General features: G+C 39.4%; 1 protein-coding gene across 1 annotated transcript in view; it reads left to right on the top strand.

Annotated features, from left to right (window-relative positions):
* The first annotated feature begins 941 nt into the window (after nt 1-941).
* LOC105922722 (LIM/homeobox protein LMX-1.2-like) overlaps nt 942-21,507 on the top strand; it is an 80,325-nt gene continuing 59,759 nt past the window's right edge. The window contains exons 1-3 of the mRNA XM_036129400.1: nt 942-961; nt 4,233-4,465; nt 4,639-4,814. Of these exons, the coding sequence (XP_035985293.1) occupies nt 942-961; nt 4,233-4,465; nt 4,639-4,814 (429 nt within the window). The remainder of the gene's footprint in view (nt 962-4,232; nt 4,466-4,638; nt 4,815-21,507) is intronic.

Here is a 21,507-nt window from a genome sequence, read left to right as displayed (position 1 = left end):
AACAAATTTTCAAATGGCTCACCCAGGCACCAGTTTTAGCATTTGCTGACCCACCAAAGCCCTATGTGTTGCACATAGATGCAAGTTTCCATGGTTTGGGAGCGGTGCTAAACCAAGAGCATTCTGAAGGATTACGACCAGTCGCTTTTGCCAGCAGAAAGCTCAGTTCATCTGAGAGGGACTATCCAGTACATCAGATAGAGTTCCTGGCGCTTAAGTGGGCTGTGGTGGATAAATTTCACGATTATCTGTATGGAGCTGAATTTGTTGTGAGGACAGATAACAACCCCCTTACATATATCCTCACCATTGCTAAGCTGAGTGCCACAGGGCACCGCTGCCTCACAGCTCTCTCCACCTATAACTTTACTCTGCAGTATCGGCCAAGGTCTAGCAACACTGATGCAGACGCATTGTCACGTAACCCTGTTTCTGATGATAGACCAGAGTTTAGGAGTTTAACCGCTGATGAAGTTAAAGCACTCTGTAAGCAAGTTTCCAGAGAAGAGTCTGCTGACTCACTAGGTTATGTAGAAACTCTGTGTATCCCTACCACTGCTCTGCCAGAATGTTATGTGTTTCCAGCCCACCTGGATCTTGGCTCATTGATCCAGATGTGCAGAATAGATCTCATTAAAGCTCAAGATCATGACCCAATGATCTCACCTGTAAAAAAGTCCTTAACTGGCGGACCAGCATTTTCGTCTGAACAGTGTACGGACCATGGGGCAGTTTTCCTGCAACGAGAAGCAAATAAGCTTGTCATGTTGAATGGGTTGGTCCACCGAAAGATTAGAAGACCAACTGGTTCAGATGTGCTTCAGCTCGTTCTGCCCAGAGCACATGATCCCATGGTGCTCAAGTCCTTCCATGATGAATCAGGCCATCTTGGAGTAGAAAAAACACTTAAGCTGATTCGTAGCAGATTCTACTGGCCTAAGATGGGGTCAGAGGTGGAGCAGTATGTGAAAACCTGTGGTAGATGCATCACCTGTAAAGCCCCGCCACAGCGAACTGCTCCCTTAAATCAGATCACCAGCAAAGGATCACTGGATTTAGTTTGTATTGACTTTCTGTCTCTTGAGCCTGACTCTAAAGAGTATGCAAATATCCTTGTGGTCACTGATTATTTCACAAGGTACGCTCAGGCGTTTCCTGCCAAAGACCAACAAGCATCCACAGATTCTCTGTGAACATTTCTTCGTTCATTATGGACTTCCTGCACAGATACATTCCGTTCAGAGACGTGATTTCGAATGCAAGCTCATCCGTAATTTACTGAGAGTGTTGGGGATCCGCAAGTCTAGAACCACCCCTTATCACCCTCAGGGAGATCCTCAACCTGAGAGATTTAACAGGACACTGTTGTCCATGCTTGGGACTCTGGATCCCACTCAGAAACAGAGATGGAGTCAAAACATCAGTCGGTTAGTGCATGCCTATAATTGCACCTAGTGATGGGTCGATGAGGCGTCATGAAGCGTTTCGACACATTGCCAAACTGTATTGATACTGTGCCGATACTGTGTCACTGAATACTTACACCTGCTGGACCTTAAAAATCCCTACAGGCAACCTGGTTGACAGAGTTAACGGACACTGCATTTGATGACCAAGTATACACAATACAATTTAAATCATTGTATGTTGCATTGTATTATTTTATATTTTCATTTGAATTAAACATATATTTGATTTTTTCTTTTAGATACAGTCAATAAATAATGTGTACGAGGATGCTTGTGAACTGGCTTTTTTATTTATTTCACTTTGTTCCTTATTGTTCTCCTATTTCATGTCACTTTTCCAAACACACTTTCCGCTTGGCTTCTGGACGTCTTTCTGAAGAACTGCTGAACTTACGTGTCCATCAACATATGGTGCAATGACACAGTATCAACACCATGGGGAATCCTGTAGATCCTTGTAGACTTTGTGGCTCCTTCGAATAGGTTGTCGAGTTCGACTGTCACCTCTACCTCTTCTTTAGCCGTTCAGATGTCAAAAAAGAGTTTGTTTTACTGATTGCAAGATGTCTTTATTTTTCTATATATATATACATATATATATATATATATATATATATATATATATATATATATATATATATATATATATATAACTAAAAGTTAAAAGCTGAAATGACAACAGTCATGCAAAACTGGAGAACAGTAGACTGGAGAACAGTAGAACTCAGTAGAGTGAGAAATATAGGCCCTGATGTGCGCCAGTAGCCTAAGCAGCATAACTATATAGGTAGCTCTGTGTAATATAAGCCACTCTTAATTATAAGCTTTGTCAAAAGGGAAAGTTTTAAGTTTAGTCTTAAAAGTAGACAAAGTGTCTGCCTCACGGACCAAAACTTGGAGTTGGTTCCACAGGAGAGGAGCCTGATAGCTAAAGGATCTGCCTTCCATTCTACTTTTAGAGACTCTAGGAACCACCAGTAGACCTTCAGTCTGAGAGCAAAGTGCTCTGTTAGGAACATACGGGGTAATCAGAGCTCTGATATATGATGGAGCTTGATTATTAAGGGCTTTATACGTTAGAAGAATTTTAAATTCTTCATAAGCCAATGAAGGGAAGCTAAAACAGGAGAAATATGATCCCTCTGGTTGATTTTCATCAGAACTCTTGCTGCAGCATTTTGGATCAGCTGAAGACTTTGAACTGCATTTTGTGGACTTCCTGATAGCAAAGAATTACAATAGTCCAGCCTTGAAGTAACAAATACATGGACTAGTTTTTTAGCATCGCTCCTGCACAGAATATTTGTAATTTTGGCGATATTCCAGAGGTGAAAAAAGGAAACTCTGGAAACCTGTTTAATATGGGATTTAAATGACATGTCTTGGTCAAAAATCATGATCAGTCGTGTGTCATCAGAGTGAACAGCAAGGGGCTCAGGACGAAGCCCTGAGGGGAGCCTGTGCTGAGGGTGATGACATCAGAGGTGTTCTGTCCGACCCGGACCGACTCAGGTCTGTTGGTGAGGAAGTCTAGCAGCCAGTTGCGAAGGGGTGTGCTGAGCCAAGCTGTTCCAGTTTTTCCCCCAGATGCTGTAGGATGATGGTGTTGAACACTGAACTGAAATCCAGGAACATGCTCAAAGGGGCGGGGCGTGGGTGGGCTTGGAACCCGTTAATAACTGCTTGCAGTTGTAGTTTATTTTATTATTTGTGCCATTTAACAGAGTGGGTAGCCTGAGTCGGGGCTGAGCATTTAATTTTTATATATATATATATATATATAGATTTTTTTGAGTTTTCATTAAACGGAGCTGTTTTCTGTAGCAGGTTGTCTGGAATTATTTAAGTTATTTCCTTTATAAGACGGGTGAATGGTGATCCGAGGAATAAGTTTTGATTTAATTTAGGTAAACCTGAAGGGTATCTACCAGAAAATAAAGAACCCAAAAAATAGGCACCCCACCAGTTTATTTACGTTTGGGTCCCAGTTATTCCATGACAGGGCAGTGAGGTGCTACACAAGCACAAGTTATAGACAGTTCAGTAATGTCAGCACAGACTAATTGAAGTAGGAGATCAGTCTGGATATGTGGATATGTGAAAACAGGGAGAAACATTTATGTGAAACATGTGAAAACCTACTTGCCATAATGGGATGTTTGTTTCACCAATAGTCTCTTAATAATTTACCCCAGAGTATGACTGACCCATGTTCATAGGATGTGATGAAGTGTGATGAAGACAATGCTCAGGGTTATCCATAATTTAATTTATCCATAGCAGCACATAGAGAGGGAACAGCATTGCAATTCAAAACTTTTATTCATTTCCAACTCAAAAGACCAACTGGATTAACAACAACAGACGGAGCCAAACCACAACCTTAAAGGGACTCCACACATATCCTTCTGCTCTAACAGTTCCTAGAAAATAACTGACCCTGAATGTATTAATTACAAAAAAAAAATAGGACAAAAATAAATAATCTTACATAGTATAATATTATGACTAATAAGTGCATACGGTTTTCAAATAGTACACTATGGGAGATTAAAATTGTTTCAGTTTTTCGATATTTGTTATGTTTTTTTCTCAGAAACCTTGTGCTGTTGATGTGACATTCACTGACCTTTTTTGGTTTAGAGTTTTTTTAGGACATTTGCCAAATCACTTATATCTCAGGTTAAACTTCCATACCAATGTACATTTTCTGATTACAGTCGATTCAATTCTAAGCTTTCTCTCACAATTGTCTGTCCCCAGATTATTCTTCACTAAGTGCAGTGGCTGTCTGAAGAAAATTGCTCCTTCTGAGTTTGTCATGCGAGCAATGCAAAGTGTTTACCACCTCAGCTGCTTCTGCTGCAGTGTTTGTGAGCGCCGGCTGAGCAAAGGAGATGAGTTTGTGGTGAAGGCTGGTCATCTGCTGTGTAAGGCAGACTATGAGAGGGAAAGAGACCTGTTCGGCACAGTGAGCCCAGACAACTCAGACTTAGGTATAACTAGAAATGTTTTATTTATTAATTTATTTTTTTACTTACTGCATTGTGCTTCTTATCATGTCTTTGCTTTAGAAATGTTCATATATAAAATTTTACAATGCAAGTCAAATAAACAGTAGAATGATAAAAGAAGTGTTAACTTGGATCTTTTATGCATTCATTGACAGAAAGGAGTGATGATGAGATTTTGGATGTAAAGTCAGAAAAATTCCTTCCAGCAGAGAAAAGAAGCAATGACAGCAAAGATACTCACCGGCCTAAACGGCCGCGCACCATCCTCACCACGCAGCAGAGACGGGCCTTTAAGGCTTCATTTGATGTCTCCTCAAAGCCCTGCAGAAAGGTAAGCAAATCATTGGGACTGGGAGGTAAACCAAGATATGCCTATAAAAGCTGCTGCTGCTTCTCCTGCTTCTCTACCTGAACTTTCATCCTGGGACCTGTCCTTGGATACTCTAACTAAAATAGCTCTTGCAAGTGCACTAAGCAGTAATTTTACAGCTAATTTACATATTATGTACTTGCATATTCAGTACATTAAAATTTTATACATTCCAATGGGGCTCATTTGTTCATACTAAAAGTCAGTTTTGAAAATAGCAACTTTTAAGCAGGTATTAAACATACTTTTCATTAAGCCCACATTTCTGTTTAAATTTTTTTTCAATCAATCTGATATAATATTCTAATCTTAAATTTTGTGTTTTCACTAGCTATGAAAATTATCATGAGAGAAATAAAATAAAATATATGTTAAATAAAACTTTTTAAAACTAAAATATATAATCTGTTTCATCTACTGAATTGAGTTAGAGAAAAAAATATTTCAACAATATTCAGATTTAGTACATATAAATGTATGGTAAGATGACCAAAACTGTGATGGTAAAAAGAAAAGCAAACCTTAAGCTTTAAAATATTAAATAATGTAGCTGTTGATAGCACATACAAATATTGAAATCAGGAGTACAAAACATACACCACTCCAAAATCTAATTTACAATTAAATAAGAATGGCGGCATTGTGGAAAAGTTTGGGTAAAATAAGAATACCCAGAAACCTCCAGAAATGTGTAAATTAGGTCAAACTTAAGAATAAAAATTAATATTTCTGTTTGAATGAGTTCTCAGAATACAGAATATTGAATTGTCCAAATTGCCTACACCATGATCTACCCACCATAAAATTTAACATTGGACACAATACTCGGACAAGTGCCTCAACCCAGATTCTCTGTTGTATGACCTGACATACTGGAGAGTGCCCTGGAGACACTCCAGAGAGTGTCTCCAGGGCTCTAGAGGCCAGTGGCTACATGCCACTACCACTGGATCCATTGTTTTGCATTGCACCTTGGGATGTAAGGTTTAGGGGGAGTGGTGGCCTAGTGGTTAGAGAAGTGCACTTGTGCTCTGAGAAGGTTGCAGGTCCCTGATTTGATCCCCACAGCCTGCACTCTGACTCCCTGAGCAAGACCCTTAACCCCCGATTAGACTTAGACTTAGACAACTTTATTTGTCATTTTGTATGTACAGGGTGCATACAAAACGAAATTTCGTTGCATACAGCTTATAGGAGTATAGTCAGATTCCAGGTGGAATAAGGCAACATCGCAATATAAAGTGCAACAGTAAACAAAAATGTAAACATATAACAGTGCAGGAGAAAACAGTGTGCCGTCACTTTGCACAGGAGAATTTACGAACCATTTTAATGTGCAAAATAATGGTGCAAAAAGGCATTTGTGCAAAAATGTATTTCCGTTGTGCGGCGGCGGCGGCGTGGCGGGCGGGGATCCGCTCTGCACCTGCCCGGCCGATTTTTAAGGGGGCCGGCCCGGCCGCGGCGAGCTTCGGAACGCCGCCGCGCATACCTGGGCATTGGGGCTGTACGGGGCTGTACAGAAATGGAGGGTCTCGTTTCGCCCGCCCGCCCTGGAAATTTTGGTTTTGGCCCTAGGGGGGTGAAGGGAACCGTCCGAGGTGAGGCTCACACAACATAAGCCCCAGACGTCTTCCCCCCACCCCCCATACCATGGCCCACATGAGTGTGCGTTGTGAAAATGTTTGGAGTGAAAGTGTCTAAGATGCCGGACACAAGACCACCAGAACATCCACCCCCCCCCCACCCGTAGATTTAATCCCTCCCCAACACTAACATTCAAACAACTCACCATACATTCGATAGTAGACATCCAGGCTGGGTAAGTCCCTACTCCCCCTCCTTCCCCCTCCCCCCACTAGCAGAGTGCCTATCCAATGAAGGAGAAGAGCATCTGCCCTGAGATGTTAATGACCATGCCCCCTAGTAGCTCAACAGGCCCCCGAGTCCCCCCACACACCAGAGGCCCCGTGCAGGGGCGGACACCCGGGCGTGTGCCGGCCCACACCAAAAGCGGCACACAACCCGGAACCGGAACCCCCGAGGCCCGCTGGAGCCCCCGCCAGAGGGCGGCGCACCCCAGGGACCCCAGGCCCCACCCAGCGGCAGCACAGCTACCAGGTCAGTAACCCACGTCCGTCACCACGCAGCTCCCCAAGAGCGCCGCAAGCGGTTGCTGTAGGCCACCCGTAGGCCTCCCAAGCCCTTCCCAGATGGGGGCAAAAGACCCTGGAGTCAGATCCACCAGGTGCCCCACTCCAAGTGCCCCCAGAGCCCCAGGAACCCCTCCATCCAGCCACTGCGCCCTGCAGGAAGCAACCCACCGCCCCCTATTCCACTAAGTGATGGTGTTGATCAGAGGAGCACAAAGAGACCAATCAGATGTGGATGCAGATGCTGTCTCAAGATTAATATGATCCAACAAAAGATCTCTATACTGATTGATACTGAGATTTTCTTTACTTTTCCAATTCATGAGGATAGTTTTCTTTGCAATACATAATGCAGTGAAAACCATGTAAACTATTTCTTTTTCCAGAGGACTTTCCTCAAAATTACCGAGCAAGCAAACTGATGGGGAAGGTGTAATTTTACAGCTCAGGCACTTTGATAAGTCCTTACATATCTGTGTCCAGAACCTCTGGACTGGTGTGCATAACCATAACGCATAAATATAATTATCAGGATGATTGCCTACGCAGTGTGGACAGATATTAGATTGTGCCAAACCCATCTTGAATAATCTTTGTCCTGTGTTGTGTACTCTGTGAAGGATTTTGTATTGTATTAGTTGTAAGTGTTTCTAGTCAATTTGAAAGTTCTTAGACATATCTGAGCCCAGAAGTTTTGTTCAAAGCTAACTGATAAATCCTCTTCCCATTTCATAATAGGAAGAGATACTGAATCATCTATTTTAGTCAGTGTCCTGTATGATTTAGACAGTAGTTTGGGGGGGGGGGTTAAATCTAGGAACTCTAATATATTAGTTGGGATTTGTAAACCACCATTAATATGCTTATATTTATTTCTAATTATAGATTTAAGTTGTTCATATTCCAAGAATGTATTTTTACTAATGCCATATTGCATATTTAATTTAGCAAAATTGATGAACTCGGTTCCATCAAGTAGATGTTCCAGATATTTAATACCTTTATTCTTCCAGTATATAAAGTTAATCATTTTATTATTCTGTAGTATATCAGGGTTATTCCAGATAGGTGTACGACTGCATGGGATAAGGGATGACTTTGTAATTTTAAGGAACTCCCACCATGCTGTCAGAGTAAAACTAATGTGGATATTTTTGAAGCATGTATGCCGTTTTATATTTGAGCTAATAAACGGCAAATCTGAAATCATGATATTATTGCATATTTCCTGTTCTATATCTAACCAAGGCTCATCTAGATGACTATTTTTTTATCCATTTAGAGATGTATTGTAGCCTACTTGCTAAGTAATAGTTATGGAAGTTAGGCAAATCTAATCCTCCTCTGTCTTTAGTCTTCTGTATTGTCTTTAAGCTAATACGTGGGGGTTTATCTTTCCAAAGAAATTTAGAAATGGCAGAGTCTAGAGATTTAAACGAGTCGGATGATGGTTTATTGGGGATCATTGAGAATAAATAATTAAATCTTGGTAGGACCATCATTTTTATTGAAGCTACCCTACCCATAAGTGAGATTGGAAGCGATTTCCATCTTTTAAGGTCCTCTTCTATCCTGTTTAAAAGTGGGGTGTGGTTAAGTTTAAGTAAGTCTGTTAATTTAGACGACACAGTAATAGCTAAATATTAAATATTTCCTGATTGCATTTGTAAATCTAGGGATTTTCGAGAGAGCAATTAATTGACAGTACCGTAGATTTAGACCAGTTTAAAGAGTAATCTGATACTTTAGAGAAAGATTCTAGTATTCTAATTACTTGTGAAAGAGAATTATTTGAATGCTGGAGATAAAGTAATACATCATCCGCGTATAAACTAATCTTATGCTCTATTTTCATGCATTTTATACCTTTTACAGCTTTTGTTTGTCTGATTGTTGCTGCTAGAGGTTCTATAAAGATGGCAAAAAGTGATGGACAAAGAGTGCATCCTTGCCTAGTGCCCCTCTGTAGACAAAAACTGGAAGATATTTGATTATTTGTCCTGACACAGGCTGTTGGAGAACTGTATAACATTTTTAACCAATTTATGAAAAAATTGCCAAAACCGAATTTATGAAGAGTAGCGAATAAAAATGTCCAGTTTACTCTATCAAATGCTTTTTCTGCGTCTAAGGACAATATATTGGTTTTAATGTTTTTACTGTAGGAATAATTAATTAAATTAAGTAATCTGCGTGTATTTGTGGATGACTGCCTTCCTCTGATGAAACCAGTTTGATCTGGATGTATTATGAGAGGAGTTACTTTGTCTTCTCTTTTTGCAAAAGCTTTACAGATTATCTTAATATCCACATTAATTAAGGATATGGGACAATAACTGGTGGGCAACATAGGATCTTTGTCTGGCTTGAGCAGAAGGCTGATGGTGGCAGAATTCATATTAGCTGGAAATCTGCCTTTTTCCTGTATTACCTGCAACATTCTGTGGAACGTTGGGGCTAGAATATTCCAGAACTCTTTGTAAAACTCAGTAGGTAATCCATCTGGACCTGGAGCCTTTTTATTAGGCATGCTTTTAAGAGCTTCCTGGGTTTCAGCTGTTGTCAGCGGGGAATCCAGTGTCATTCTTTGGTTATCTCATAATTTAGGAAGAGTAATTTTATCCAGAAATTGCTTAATATCCTTCTCTGATGGATTTATCTGTGGTGTGTATAAAGATTTGTAGAAATCGCGGAAGGTATTATTTATACAGGAATTTCACTGAAGTTCCTGTCGGGAGACAGAGTAGATGAAGATGACGGGCTGGTAGAATTAGAACAACTGCGCTTAAGTGACTGTGTGTTAGCAGCCGTAGGCTTCTGGGCCTTCCCCATCACGATGCTATCAAAACACTCATCCAGGTAGCACTCCAGGCTCGTCACGGTCTCTTTGTCCAGTTTGTTCCCTCGTAAAAAGTAAGATAGTTGTAAATGTTTGGGCTTTTACTTTGTATTATTTTCAGTTATTGGTTCGTTCTTACCTTAGCGTGTTTGGTTTGAATTACATGAACGCCTCCATTTTACTTACGCACAGCTCTCGCGAGATCTCAGCCGCTCATCTCAACTCTAATGTGAAGTCTAACAGCATTGGTATATGATCGAACTCCTCCCAGAGATTTCGAGCGACCGGCTTGAAACTCGGGCAGTCTGATCATAAGGCATGGCCAATTAAAAGTTATCAAAACGGTGAGTTTTTGAGCATGGTGAAGGGGGGTTAGCAGGGGTCAAAGTTCACCTACTCGCCATGAAACACAAAACTGTTATATTTCATACACAAAAACTCACAGAGCCACCAAACTTTCAGTAATTGATCACCATCAGGTCTCCTATAATATCCAATGGTCAAATGATGACAATGCTTAGGCCACGCCCCCTGACAACAGGAAGTGTCATGTTTTATTGTAAACGGTCGCTATATTACCCCTCTGAGCTAATCAACATGAAACTGTGTCCAGAGACAGAAGACATGTTGGTGTGTTGTGGATTCCAGGCTCAACTGGATTCGATGGAGCAGGGCGGCGTGGTGGCGTGGGGAAGTCACCTCAAACGCCGCTGCCATATGTCCAGACTTTTATAGGATATTGACAAATTTAATAAAAAGTAACTTAAAATTACCTTAAAAGGACAACATTTTTAAAAGTCAAAAGGCTTATTTAATGCTTTGAGAACATCTCTTCTATTCGGCTACAAAATCAACCAAAACAGGATGATCTTTTAAGCTATAAGACCATTTTTAAGATGTCAATACATAGATTTTAAGCAGGTGGGTCGCCACTGCCTCCGGTGGCCAAATGCATCGCTGCATCAACTGATCTGCACCAGATTTTTAGCAAGTCGTGCGGGAGCGCTGCTCAATGCCTTTGTGTGTATTGCCCGGTGAACAGGCGGGGAAAATGCGTGACAGCTTCTGCCGCGGCCGGCGGTGCGCGGACCCCTGCGGTGGCCAATAGGCAGGAGCGGAGCACAATAAAGATTTAAAAAGATTTGTAAAAGATTTTTCTGGAGCTTGACTCAAAGCAAAACAATGTTTATAATTATTTGTAAACATTTGTATACTCTATGTTTATCTTGTTTTTAAGTATTTTATATTTACAATAAAATGCATAATTTATTTTTTAGACTAGTTCCATATGAGAGGTTGCAAGAAATCTTGTAACTTTACTGAATTTGCAGCTTAGGAAGATTGGGTTTGACAGACAACACCAACTGTCCCCTCAATGCAGTGCACACAATACCACGACAGACCTCATCACACTCTACAGTACATCAAGAAAACTAAATCAACTAAAACAAGTTCACGAGTGCACATGAAATTAAGTTGGTCCATATTTGTGTGTCAGGGTGTCTAAGCACTCTCCAGAATTAGACATCTCAGCAGAACCTGTAATAATTATAGAAAATAACGTTATAGTTGTTCTGCCTTTTGTTAAGACAGCAAGGAATTCATGTCGTGAATACATTACATAAATAGGATATAAATTAATTATTAGTCAGAGGAGATCCATGCTAAAAACAGTTAGAAACGTTTTGGGTTCATATTTAATCAGAGTGAGACATCACAACTTTGTTAGATCTCTGTGTGAAGCTAGCTGCATATGGCCCCAGGGCAGCACAATAGTTTTCTTGAAGTATAATTTTGGAGAAGTAGAAACAAGTATTAATTTCAAAAGGTAGGTAAAAAAGGAAAAAAGTTTTTACAAAATCTTAAAATGTTGGATAGTCGTTATTTCCATCTTGCTGTGAAAATTGGTGAAATATTATAATTTTTAATGCATAGATATAAAATTGCAAGGCAATTACTAAAATTGCCTTTTGTTGAAAATGTTTTTTGGCATGCCATACTTTATATTAATAGGTAGCCTAGATGTGCATAATAAAAGAGTTGAACTAAAACCTGGTCTAAAATTATTATGGAGCTTTAACTTGCTAAAAGTAATAACGTTAGATGATTATGTCTTTAAAATGAGATGACTGTCTCATAAAATGTGATAGTTTATTTGGTCTAAATAAATGATCCAATTCAATGTTATTTATATCGCGGCAGTTCATGAAACATGTCATCTCAAGGCACTTTACAAAGTCAAAATCAATCAGATTGTACAGATTGGGTCAGGAAATACACATTGGTCAAAAAAATCCTATATAAGGGAACCAGTTCATTGCATCAATGAACTGCATTGTCCATGGCTATGCAGCAATCCCTCATACTGTGCAAGCATGAAGCGACATGAAAACTCTCCATTAACGGGAAGGAAAAACCTCCAGTAGAACCGGGCTCAGTTATGAACGGGTCACAGAAGACAGAGCAGAGACACAACAAGACAGACAAAAAAGCACAAAAGCACACATTGATCCAGTAATCTGTTCTACGTTAGATGGTAGTAGCGGGTGATCTGTCTTCCCTGGATGATGCCATAGCTAACAGAACGCCAGACCAGGTGTTCTTACTATTAAGAAAAAAGCGAGAGAACAAAAAGTTAAAAGCTGTAATGACAACAGTGATGCAAAACTGGAGAACAGTAGACTGGAGAACAGTAGAACTAGGTAGAGTGAGAAATATAGGCCCTGATGTCCTCCTGTAACCTAAGCCTATAGCAGCATAACTATAAAGGTAGCTCAGGGTAACATGAGCCACTCTAACTATAAGCTTTGTCAAAAAGGAAGGCCTCAAGAGCCAGCTTCTACTGGAGGAGTTCAAGTATTTTGGGGTCTTGTTCACGAATGAGGGAAAGATGGAGCGGGAGATTGACAGGTGGATTGGTGCGGTGTCTGCTGTGAAGCGGGTGCTGTACCGGTCCGTTGTGGTAAAGAGAGAGCTGAGCCAAAAGGCAAATCTCTCCATTTACCGGTCGATCTATGTTCGTACCCTCATCTATGGTCATGAGCTTTGGGTCGTGACCGAAAGAATGAGATCCCGGATACAAGCGGCTGAAATGAGTTTTCTCCATAGTGTGTCTGGGCTCTTCCTTAGAGATAAGGTGAGGAGCTCAGTCATCCGGGGAGGACTAAGAGTAGAGCCGCTGCTCCTTCACGTCGAAAGGAGCCAGTTGAGGTGGCTCGGGCATCTGGTCAGGATGCCTCCTGGGCGCCTCCCTGGTGAAGTGTTCTGGGCACATCCCACCGGGAGGAGGCCCAGGGGAAGACCTGGGACACGCTGGAGAGACTATGTTTCTCTGCTGGCCTGGGAACGCCTTGAGATTCCCCCGGAGGAGGTGGCCCAAGTGGCTGGGGAGAGGGACGTCTGGGCCTCCCTACTGAAGCTGCTACCCCGCGACTCGACCCAGGATAAGCGGAAGACGATGGATAGATGGATGGAAAAAGGAAAGTTTTAAGATTAGTCTTAAAAGTAGACAGGGTGTCTGCTGGGAGTTGGTTCCACAGGAGAAGAGCCTGATAGCTAAAAGATCTGCCTCCCATTCTGCTTTTAGAGACTTTAGGAACCACCAGCAGACCTGCAATCTGAGAGTGAAGTACTCTGTTAGGAATTACAAAAATTGGTACACAACATACACATGTGGAATATTGCTAAATCCTCTTTAGAAGGGTTTTCATAAGAACTGTTGGTTACACATTATACTGTAAAAAGTAATGTGTTTGCCATAAGTAAGTGAATTCATTGGTAAAATGTTATATTTCATTTTATTGTACATTTTATTTGTTAAAATTACATTTTGGCAACAATGGAGATTATATTTTGGAAATAACTCTAGTTAACCGTTGTTAACTCCTGTTGGTTATTATTCCAACTGAGAATTTGAATTTCTGTTGTACAACACATTTAAATGATTATTTAATCATTTTTCTGAGCTTAAAGCAATTGCATATTGGAAAATTGGAACTAGTCGGATCGTGAGCTCTACCACATCATTCACCAGATTCTGTGGTAGGATTCTGTCAGTTCGTTGACAGACATCAAGAGAACCTACTTTGGATACAATCCCTGACTTGACTTATTCCCCTGACTGACTAACTGACTAACGAACTTGAACAATTATTGAAGTTTGAAGCTACAAATTCCAGAAGAACATTCTCCAGAAGGACATTTTATTTTCTTAGCTTTATTTTGGGCCCATAGGTATTGTTTTTGTATTGTACACTTTTAAATATCTGCTACTAAAGGTACATTTAACTACAAATACTTGTGTCCATCACTTATTGCTATCTTCTCAGCTCCTATGAACCTAGAGCGTTAGACGTGTACATACCCTGAAATGGGTTACAAATACTTTAGCAATATTTCCAATTGATAAAGTGTTACTGTTACAGTATTTCTTTTGGGTGTTTATCCACCAATTTAACTGTCAAACGTTCATAAAAGCTGTCTTAATGCAAGAAACGAAACCCTTAAACACATGAAATAACAATTAACTTTAAAGAACTAAAAAGGTTTGTTAACTTTTGACATAAAGCTGGATTACCAGCTGGTAAGATACCTTTGATTAAATTGGTATACTAATGTTTAAACCAGGGGTGTCAAACGTACGGCCCGCGGGCCGAATCCATTGGCCCAATGCATTTTCATTATTCAACGGCTGTATCTCCTTGCTGCATCGACCGATTTTCACCAGATTTTTTGTGAGTCGTGGGGGAGTGCTGCCCAACACGTTCGTGTGAATCGCCCGGTGGACGGGCGGGAAAAATGTGTGACAACTTCTGCAGTGGCTGGCGATCGGCGGTGCGCTAACCCCCACAGTGGCCTATAGGCCAGAGCGGCGCTTGGCTGCGAGAGCTGATCATCACCGCTTGCGGTTTTAGTTATTAGGCCCGAGCAGCAAAGCGCTGCGAAGGCCTATTGCATCTGTAGTGTTAATTAGGCCCGAGCAGCTAAGCGCTGCGAAGGCCTATTGTAACTGCAGATTTTATTATTATTATTATTATTATTATTATTAGGCCCGAGCAGCTAAGTGCTGCGAAGGCCTATTGTAACTGCAGATTTTATTAGGCCCGAGCAGCTAAGCGCTGCGAAGGCCTATTGTAACTGCAGATTTTATTATTATTATTATTATTATTATTATTAATAATTGAAAACGGGCGTGGCAAACCCGCTCAACAGCGCCAACTAGAGTGAGTTGGGCCAAACCGTAACACGTAGAAAGCTTGAAGGATATATATTTGGATCCAATAGATGGCAGTAATGCAACAACAATGGATGCAAGCTGCCGTTAAATCCTAAAGAAGAAGAAGAAGAAGATTTCCTCACTGGGCCGTCTTCAGTCATCTACCTCTCCATGGCCGTTTCTCAATTTGCGTTCTTGAGCGTTCTCGTGTGCTCGTGTGCTCGTGACACGTCATCAGCCTCAGCCCGAGCACTGTTCCAATGCTGAGAACGCCAAATCGTGCTTTAATTAAATAATTGTGCGTTCTTCAGACTGACCGCTTGCCCAGAATGCACCGCGGCCGCAGCTTGATTCGAGACAGCGCAAACAGAGCTCACAGCGGTAAGTTAAAAATTCCCTTTTCTGCTGCTGTTGTTGTTCAAAAGTACGTTTTAAGATCGTTTGAGGTGAGAACATTATACTTTTAAGCTTCCCTATGTGGCCTGTTTACAGAGTTAGTGCGTAATTAAAAAAAGTAGTGTGCATAATACCACTGGTTATGATTTATTTGTTTTGTGTTTATCTGACTGACGTGTGTTGCTTTATTAACTCAATACTTGCTGGAACAAATTGTAAATTTCTCCCTAGGACGGCAGCAGCATATAAAATAAATAAATAAATACATTCTATAAATGTTTTTCCTGAGTTTCTTCTGAGTCAGGACACAAATAATTGAGAGGAGAAAGAGGGAAAGAAAATAATAGTAATAATAGTATATGAAAAAACAGACATTTATTTTATACAAATGTTTTATCTTTGGAACAGAATGAAGGTGTAATATATTCAACTAATTATTAACAGTTACTAACATGGTTTAAAACAAATAAATAACTCATTAAGATCTTATACAAACAGACAATGCCTATAAACTTACAATTGAAAATAGTTGGAATGGAAATTAATTTACACATTATTTTATGTATTTTTCCAGGTGGTTAAAAAAAAAGAAATGAAGCAGCATGTGAACATGACTCCAACTGATCTACATTAGGTCAGGTGTAGTCAGGTTCACTTAAACATGCAGCCAGCTGGAGCCGCTCCCTGTCTTCAGCCGCTGGATGGCCGTCCTCCTCTGGATCAACCTCCTCATCTAGCTGGTCCCCTGCCTCTATACTAATATTGTGGAGGATGCAGCAGGCGGTGATTACTTTTGGGGCAAACGTCAGGCAGACCTCCAGCACCCTTAAGAAGATGGAACGCCACCGTGTCTTCAGACCACCAAAGACACGCTCAATGATGTTTATCAGCCTTGGCGTGGTGTCTGTTGTAGCGTGCCTCCACTTGACCTGTACCAAATATAAAATTAACTTGTAATTTAGGTAATATGCTGATTTGTCTTAATCTTCTATCCAATTAATATAATGTATGTATCAATTGTGTGTCATTTCTGGCTCTATTTAAGGACAAGAAGGTAAGAGAGAAGGTAGGATGCACCACAGCCCAGTAGAGGGTCACCAGCACCTCTATCTCCTGTGGCCATCCATGGACCTTCTGGATGGGCAGCAGCTGAAGGAGGAAGACGATGGTGGCCCTTCTTAGCCTGAAGGCTGGTTTCAGGTCCCCTTCATTAAAAAATATTTGGAGGATCGGCACAGAAGTGTTTATCCTCACATATTTTGTTTCTGTTTCTTCCTGTAAATAAAAAATGCCAAATGTTACCATAATTGTTTTTTGTCACTTTTTCTATGCATAAAACTATACCTGTTTAACATGCAGATTATTATAGTTCTCAAGAAAGAAAGGGTAAAATGTATAGTGTTGTAAAACTAGTCAAGTATAGTAAATGTAACAAATGGCTTCCCTTCTCTGATATTTTTACCATTTCACTGAAAAAATGGGCTGAACTAACTGCACATAATTTATAGATTAATCACTGTAAAGGTGGACAGACATAAAAATGTTTTTTTTTTCCTTTCCTAATGATCAATGCTGTGAAGGTCAGGATCGGTGCAATAAAGTAGCTTAACCCTACTGTTATTAATGTTAAAACTGGGTCTTCATTTTTATTAATATAGGGAAAATAGTCACAATTTCAACCTGATCCCGTTTTTAATATCATCATCAATGGGTTTTTTTTTTAAAGATAAAAGTAGGAAATAGGCTGTCAATCTTAAAATGCCTACCAGTTGGCAATAGATGGGTGAGCAAAGCCTGCCTTCTGAGCCTCCTCTGCTGCATCAATCTTCTCCTTGCTCGGATTTTCCTCCTCAACTGCATCTCCTCCTCTTCAGCCTGCTGGTAAAGCTGACCAACAACCGAAGCAACAGCAATATTGCTCGTATCGCTCATTTTGCTTCTACAAAGTGCTGATTTTTAAAGAAGATTCAATCGCCTCTGCAACTACAACAATTACAACTCCCCAGAAAGAAATTCCCGCTATTGCTGGTTTTATACCCACAGTTCTGTAATTATTTTAGATATTTTTTATACTTTTTAGAAATTAATTTAAATAAAAAACGTTTTCAATAAGATATGATGGTGTAGTGTATAAATAGTTTTGAACGTTAAAGGAATGCTCAAGCGCTGTGGGTGTGATGACGTCACGAGTATACTTCTGTTCCAATGCACAATACGTGCTGCGTGCTCGCGTTCTCGTCAAGTCCGATCTTCCTGTGTTCTTACCGAGAACAGACTTGACGAGAACGCGAGTACGGACTCGCGTTCATGTGAATTGAGAAACGGCCCATGTCCTCAGTGTGCCTTGGGAATTACGTTCTGCTTTCTTGTTTAAGGTCACGCCTGCCAGCTTCTCGAAAGACTCTGATCTGTGCTCTGGTGTCTCCGAAGAGCTGCTAAGCTTGATCGGTTGAGTAGTCGTCTGGCGACCAGAAGGTTGTGGGTTCGAATCCAGCTTCCCCTTGCTACATGTCAATGTGCCCTTTGGCAAGGCACTTAACCCCTTAGTTGCTTACTGAGCTGCGTCTCGGTGTATAAATGTGTGTGCATTAGTGAGAGTGACTGGGTGAATGTGGCTATAGTGTACAGCACTTTGGGTGGTCAGCATGACTGGAAAAGCGCTATATAAGTTCAGTCCATTTAATATAAAGAACTTAGTAACCTATCTTGCAGTTAAAATCAGTCATAATCACAAATTAATGACAGAGAGTAATCTTTTTTTTACTGTACAACTCTATTAATAAAAAATGTGATTCTTGGCTTACAAGAGATTTATCTACATTTGGCAGGGAAGGTCTCTCACGAGCAGCATATTTATTTACATCTATAAAAATACCTAAAGTTCACTGTGCTAATCTAGACAAGCTATTCTATAACTTTATATGGAGGAAGAAGCCCCATAAAATCTGGAAAAAAAAACATCTTGACTAATAAAATTGAGGAAGGGGGTTTATCGGTAATCGACATTTTTCTTTTTAATGAGATTTTAAAAATCAACTGGTTTAAAAGATTTCTGAAAAATCCAAACAGTCTGTGGAACATTGTTCCAAACTTCATCTTTGAAAAAGTCGGTAAAATCACATTCTTGCTTCAGTGCCCATACTCCATTAACAGACTCCCAATCAAACTGTCAAACTTCCATAAACAGGCTCTAACTTGCTGGTCGCTTTTATACAAACACAATTTCTCCCCTCATAAATGTTTTATCTGGAACAATATGCATATCATACATAGAAACAAGACTCTCTTTATACAAAACTGGTTTAAACATGATATTGTTCTGGTAGCCCAACTGTTAAATAACTCAAAACAAATTTTAACATATGACGACTTCACTCATAAATTTAACTTCCATCCTCCAAGAAAAGAATTTGACGTTGTAACCAGAGCCATACCCCATGGGATCATCACCCTACTTAGAGACGAGAAAGATTTGGATCAAATGAATGTTTTGGTCTCCAGCAATATTTCAATAAATGGTTTATCTTTTCTAGACAGAAAAGTCAACAACAAAGTAATTAAAAACCTTCTATGTGCAAACTCTATCTCTGCCTCCAAGTACAAATTGCCCCCCCTGTATAAAAACATTAACTGGAATAGAGCATGGAGTAACCCATATAAATTTTTAATTACAAAGTAAAAGAAATAACATTTAAAATCCTTCACCATTATTACCCCTGTAATGAGCTTATTTCACAATTTATCCCCACTGTAGATGAAAAATAATCCTTCTGCTCTTTGGAAATAGAAACATTAGACCATTTATTCTATAGCTGTTCACATAGCTCTTCTCTGTGGAATGATATGCAATGCTTTATTAATGGTCACTTTGGCTCAGACATACTTTTATCCAGTTTTGACATTTTCTTTTATTTTTCTGACTCAAACCCCTCTATACAATATATAATCAATCTATTTATTTTTGCTTGGTAAATTCTTCATCCATAAATCAAAATTTATAAAGAACAAACCTCTTTTCAGTGTTTTTAAAGTTGACTTAAAAAATATATATAATCTGCATTTCTGGATTAAAGGGTAAATCAGCATCAAAATGTTTACAACATTTATCTACTTTAACTTTATAATTAATTTAACTGATATTTATTTTTTGTTACTCTGGCTATGTACTTTAATTGTTGTTGTTGAAAAGTGTCTTTTATGTATTTTATTTTTACTGTTTTTGTTTTCCCTTCATGCAAACATGAACTGTAACTTTCTAATTTTTGTAATAATAATAATAAAAAAAACTTCTTCTTTATAGAATTTTTTTGCCGGTTGGCACGCAACCAAATGGTGCATTACCGCCACCAACTGGTATGGAGTGTGGATCAGAATGGCCACTTCTTATTTATACTAAACAAAACAAGTCACAATCAAATTAACAAAACAATATAAACAAAACCTAAATAAGATTTCAAATCCTCTCAATTACATTTATTAATCTAAGATAATGAAAAACAATCACATAACACTTATCTCTTGAGTTTTTTCTAAGTATTTCTATTAAATCAAATTGTATTCTTTTCTTTTTTAGATTTTGAACCATTTCTCTCCTCTCTCTTTCATGCTTCCTACAGTATAACATAACGTGTTCAATTGTCTCTTGTTGCTCACAATATTCACATCTGCCATTGTTATGTTTACCTATTTAGAATAATGTATTATTTAATCCTGTGTGGATAAATCGAAGTCCTGATATAATTGTTTCTTCTCTTCTGTTCCTCCCTGCACATCTCATTTCTCCCACTCTCCTCTGAATCATGTAAAACCATCTTCCTTTCCTCTCTTCCTCCCATTGCTTTTGCCACCTTTCCTTCATCTTCTGTTTAATAATGCTCTTTATTTCCATTTTACTCATTTTAACTGACCAACAATGTCTTTTCTTGTTGTAGCCTCCTTTGCAGCCTTATCTGCCATTTCATTTCCTTTAACTCCCATATGTGCTGGTACCCACAAAAATATGACTGTAATGTCCATCATTTGAATTCTGTATAATGTTTGCTGGATTTTTATCAAAATATCTGGTCTACTGTTTGAGTGTTTTACCTGTAAACTGATTAGTGATGAAGATGAATGTGAACAAATAATCACTCTCAGAGGTCTTATTTCTTCTACCCATTGCACTGCAAACATAATTGCTGAAATTTTTTTACCTAGGTAGCTTTTTTTAAATTATGAAAAATAGTCTCTTGTAGGTATGCTCTAAAACCCACAGGAAGTCTGCCATTTTGGGTCAAAGGGTAAAATATTGGCAGTTTTTGCCTTGAACTTTAACGAACTAGTCCTAGGCATTTTAAGCTATCACTTTCAAATTTTTGGAGATGAGACATTGATGGTTAAAAGTTATCAAAGGTTTGAAGAAATATGCATATTTGACTTCGCTGTCGCATCGCAATAATCAAGTTTGTGGAAAACCATTAAACACACATAAAAACAGTAAGCCCCAAGCCATGCTTTGTCTGAGAATTATGAAACTCCTTAAGTGCATGTAACTTCACAGGCCCTACAAAAAAGCCTCTTGAAGCAATGGGCTACCTCCTACAGGAAATCATTCATTTCTCATCAAAGATGTAATTTTTCCATATTTTTGGGTGTTACATTTGAATTAACTACTCCTAAACCGTTACAGTTATGGCATTCAAAGTTACTCCAAAAAATTCCTCACACATGAGGGATCAAAAGTTATCAAAAACATTTTTGCTACGTCCAACCATATTATTTTGACAATTTGTTTTTTAACATGAATTGTGTTTTGAAGGAAAAAACATTTATTATTTCCAACACTAGATGGCAGCAAACCCAAATGTTTGGGCGTCATCTGTAATTCACGGTACATATTTTACCAAACCATTCATACACATTCGTCCAAAAGTGGAAGCAGCTTTAAAATATCTTTAGCTGGCCTTTAAAAGAAATAAGATTTTAATCTTTAATCCTATATGTAGGAGCGCAAATGCATTGATTGGGTAATTAGCGTTCATGTCTATTTAAGGGGGGAACTTTTCTTTAATA

Source organism: Fundulus heteroclitus, unplaced genomic scaffold (genome assembly GCF_011125445.2).
Source record: "Fundulus heteroclitus isolate FHET01 unplaced genomic scaffold, MU-UCD_Fhet_4.1 scaffold_163, whole genome shotgun sequence".
NCBI lineage: Eukaryota > Metazoa > Chordata > Actinopteri > Cyprinodontiformes > Fundulidae > Fundulus > Fundulus heteroclitus.
The sequence above is the reverse complement of the archived record's forward strand: the minus strand, read 5'-3'. Positions and strand labels throughout refer to the sequence as shown.